Source organism: Stegastes partitus, unplaced genomic scaffold (genome assembly GCF_000690725.1).
Source record: "Stegastes partitus isolate 25-593 unplaced genomic scaffold, Stegastes_partitus-1.0.2 Scaffold503, whole genome shotgun sequence".
NCBI classification, from domain to species: domain Eukaryota; kingdom Metazoa; phylum Chordata; class Actinopteri; family Pomacentridae; genus Stegastes; species Stegastes partitus.
The window spans coordinates 50,059-54,380 of record NW_007578234.1 but is presented as its reverse complement, the minus strand read 5'-3'; the positions used below and the strand labels follow the sequence as shown (position 1 = coordinate 54,380).

The following is a 4,322-nucleotide window of genomic DNA, read 5'->3' as shown; positions in this document are numbered from 1 at the left end:
GAGCTGCTGCCTCTTCAACTCTGACCATCCAGTCATCGTTGACTGATGTAAAACACATCGCCGACGTGGGAATGTCGCCACAGACACTTGTTTTAAAACCCTAATACGCTGGGAAATAGAGAGATTTACCTGCTACTCACCGACCTAATCAGCATTCTGGAGCGGGTTCTGGTTGTTTACCTGTAGCTGCGCTCCAGCTCCAACCCTGTGTTCAGCTGTGTGGTTTAAACACACTTAATCAATAAGAGTCCATCCTCTAATGTGTTGTCTTCACGAAAGGAAAAACTCATTTGGTTTCCCGCATTACTATCTCATAATTACATCTGTTGGAAAGGTCGAGGCGGTGGTCAGTCGTCGCTACAGGAGCTACCTGATTATTAACAGTTTGAAAATCAATAAAAGGGTTTATTTATGTATTTATTTTCATTTTTCTGTTTTTCAACATTTGTTTTATTCATTATTTTAGTCAAGATTAATTATTTTCATAGTGCAAAAACTTCCGATATCCCAGTCTGACCAGTGCTGTAGTAAACCTACTGTTCAGTGGGACAAAGGACGGCTCTCACTTGAGGAACCTCCAGTTCTCCAGCCTTGGTTAAATCCATCTCTCTGCCTTGATTGATGGACAGAAGTAGAGCACTCCCTCCCTTCTGTCACATGGCCGTCATGAGCTCCTGCCGTCTGTCCTCCTCAGAGCGACTCGGTGTTTGTCTAACGCCGCTGCACTTTCCATCAGGCTGTAAAACCTCCTGATTTGGACGCATTGTGTGCGGATGAATGCCGAGGAGCCGGCTGTTCGTAATGGGAGCTCCTGTGCTCAGGTGGACGGAGAGGGACTTTGAGCTTCAGTCCTGCAGCCACACTTAGACGCATCCTGCAGGTTGGACAGGATGTGAATGTTTAAACAACTGAGCATCGACTTATTATTTACAATATGTAGATTAGAAAAGTTTTTGTTTTGCCAACTCTCCTTCCTCTAACTTTCAGGAACGTCTCCACAACAACACTTCTGGTTCTCAGTGAAGGTCCAGTGTGGCTGGATTTTGCTGTAACATGTTTGGTAACAGGACCCAGATGACACAGACGGGAGCTGTGGAACTTCGTTAAAAACACCTTGGAGTGCAGGTTTAAACAGAAAGATATGTACCGCTCCAGAAACAAAGAGGACAGCGGGATGGGAATAGGAAAAACAAAGCACCGAAAGCATCCATAGAAAGCTCAGAGAAACAAAAGAGGAGGGAGAAAACAAAGAGAGGCGAGGAAGCAGAAGTTGCTGTGTAAACAAGCTGTTTCAGGGAACTGGATTTTTGTTTGGAAATAGATTTCAAACCCAAATGTGGATATATTGTGTAGCAGCAAGAAGTAAACAGAGAACAGCTCTTAGTCTGATTCAGTGTGTTATAAAGCAGCATCGCCGCTAATTGTTGGGCATCATCTTGTCATTTATTAAGATGAGCTGCTGTCACTTGGGTGAACTAAACGCTCAGACAGCAGCGTCTGAGGTTGTAAATCTCTCTCTGTTGTCTGTCCAGCACGAGCTTTGCACATATTGTGGAACTTCAGAGATGCTCAGAGACGAGAGGCTGAAAGATAAAAGACAGAGAATGTAATTTTAACATTTCTCCTTTCATCTGAGCTCCTTTGTTTTACGACCCGTCTCCAGTCCTCTGATGTATGCTTTGCTGCATGGAGAGCCGACCATTTGCTGCAATCTCACCCTGAAGACGGCGTCACTGAAAACCCCGGTGGACTCAGCGTGGCTTTGTGGAGCCGCTATATCTTTTGGGTGTTTGCATTCGTGATATCATCTGTATGTACACAAGCTAACGTCAGCCAGTCTGCCATCCTCAGACAACCTCTTCGGTCGGCCTCACTCACCCCATCCGATCAGGATGTACCACCAGAAGTACTTTCTCTGTGAGACGAAGGTGAGGGCCAGCAGGGTCTGCAGGTACATGCCCTCCACCAGCAGCCAGAAGTAATTGGCCAGGATGCTGAACTGGAAGAACGCCACCGCTGACTTGCACGCTGTCTGAGGAGAACACATCAAAACACAAGAACTGAGTGTGTTTCACTGTTAAAGTTTTTTTTTGTTCTGTGGAGAAGTGGAGACGAAACTTTCAGAGTCTTATGGACACATGAGGCTGTTGCAAAAATGTTCACCTGCTGCAGAAAAGCTTCGACTTTAATGGTATAAACGAACATAAAACAGGATGAAAATAAATGAGAAATACAAAGAACAGACGCTGTAATCTGTGTGTAGCTGTCAGAGGTTGTGTGTTTTCTGTCTAGACGTATTTAATCACTGCTTGGTGTTTACATCTTGAAATAGCATCATAATTAGCTCTCTAGACTCAGAACTAAATGTTTCATGAAAACTGATTATTTCCAAAATGTCAGCTGTTCATGGACGAAGAGAGTCACATCCTGCTTTGAAATAAGTGACAAAGCATTTTCCCTGCATATTTCAATTTGTTTTTGATTGCAAGGACAGTAATAGGCATAAAGCTTAGTTTGAGGTCTTGTTTTGGTCAGGATCTCTGGTAAAGTCAGGCCACTGTAGTCCTATTTATTGTCGGTGAGCGTGGTCCACATGCATTAGCAGCATGCAGCTGAAGACACGTCCTCCTGGGATGAGTATTGATTGGTTCACTAGCTAGGACCACGCCATCAACCTGAAGCTTGATTGTTTGTTGGATGTGAATGACTGTTTGTGCTGGTGATGACTTCGATGAGTTGATGCGGTTGTAGGAGAAATGTTCAGTCAGAGATCAGCAGCAGCTCCCGGGCCGGCAGACCCCCAAAAAGCATCCCGTAAGAATGAAACAAAGAGTGGACGTAACGTGGGCCCTGATTGTTGAAGCAGATGAGAAGCAGAGAGACTTGAGGCCTTGATTAGGAGGTCCAGAACCCGTCAGCTGGAAGCCAGAGAACATGCTGGGATTCTGGATGTCGTCAGGACTTGTTTGAAGTGGAAGAGGAGTCGGGATGATGTTGAGGCTTGAACGGTCACTGTAACAAACTGAGGGTTGGAAAGCGAAGCATCCTGAGATTTCCTGGTTTGTATACGGTGTACTACGGGTTTGTAAGGACTTGGCTGTGAATCTAGTTTGGGGTACATGATGGGTGCTGGATTACCAGCTTGACTGGTTTGACTTCCTTTGAGTGAACAGACCAGGCAGTCTTCAGAGATGCATGAAGGTCAGATACAGGATGTGGAAGACGTGTCGTAGGATGTCAGTGGGGATCAAGTTTGACTTGTTGTTAACATTGCAATGAACTCTGTACGTCACAGAAACAAAGGAAGGCCAAAGTTGGTTCTAGATGCCAGCTAGAGGCTGGAACGTAGAACGCTGGAGCGAACTGATGCCTCCTGGGTGACTTGTTGGCGTGGCCATGGAGACATGTGCCACTGGCATCTATTGCTGGAAATTTAAGCAGAAGGTTGAAGGAGGGTATGATGGTGGAAGAAACTGGTGTCCCAGTGCCAGAAGTGTACCTGTTGATGAGCATAATGAGGCAAGTGAAACTGGCATCTCGGTGCCAGAATGAAAACCGAACTGTTGAGTGGGAGGATAGAGACGATTCAAGCTGGTATCCTGGTGCCAGTATGAGCCAAAACTGTTTAAGCAGGGGACAGATTCAAGGATTCAAGGATTTAAGGATAGAGATAAGTCAAACTGGCATCTCTGTGCCAGACAGAGCCAGAAGTCAGAGTCAAACAAATGAAAAGGAGGAACTGGCAACCTGGTGAAGAGAGAGAGATAAAGGTTGCTGGGATGGGGGATGGAAGGGAGGAACTGGCAACCCAGTGCTGATAGAGAGGGAGAGACCTGAAGGGAAGAGGCTGTGGGGAAAGACAGGTGAGTTGGTAACCCATGGTCAGAAATGGCTGTAGAGGTGGAGCTGGGAACAGGTAGCTGGTGGATAGGATGAATCACACCTGGCTGGTGGAGCTACTGAGAGCGTGGTGATGTCATGGTCAGGTGTACAGTCAGGATTGTTTTGGTTCATCATGAGCTGAAAGCTCCAGGTGTTTGTCAGCAGCTGACAAAGTTCAACTTTGTGGTCAGTGAGGTGGCAGGTGAAGATGTTCTCTTAAGTTCTGTGAAGACCAGCGAGGATCTGGTTTCATGTGGAGGAACGTCGTCAGGAGAACTGTTGGGATGCATTAAGAGAATCAGTCAGCTTCTCTGCAGGTTGCTCTGCTTCAGGTATCTAAGGGCTCTAATGAAATGGGCGGGGCTACAGGTAGCGGGATGACGTCACGTTATGGCGCGCCTTGTCCACCTGATGGAGGCTTGTTGTGGTCACGTGATCTA

At 46.3% G+C, this 4,322-nt stretch overlaps 1 protein-coding gene across 1 annotated transcript in view; it reads right to left on the bottom strand.

Moving 5' to 3' along the window:
• The window catches only part of LOC103361431 (pituitary adenylate cyclase-activating polypeptide type I receptor-like), a 44,179-nt gene that overhangs the window by 12,796 nt on the left and 27,061 nt on the right, over positions 1 to 4,322 (bottom strand). Inside the window, exon 7 of the mRNA XM_008287509.1 lies at positions 1,879 to 2,032. Within this exon, the coding sequence (XP_008285731.1) occupies positions 1,879 to 2,032 (154 nt within the window). The remainder of the gene's footprint in view (positions 1 to 1,878; positions 2,033 to 4,322) is intronic.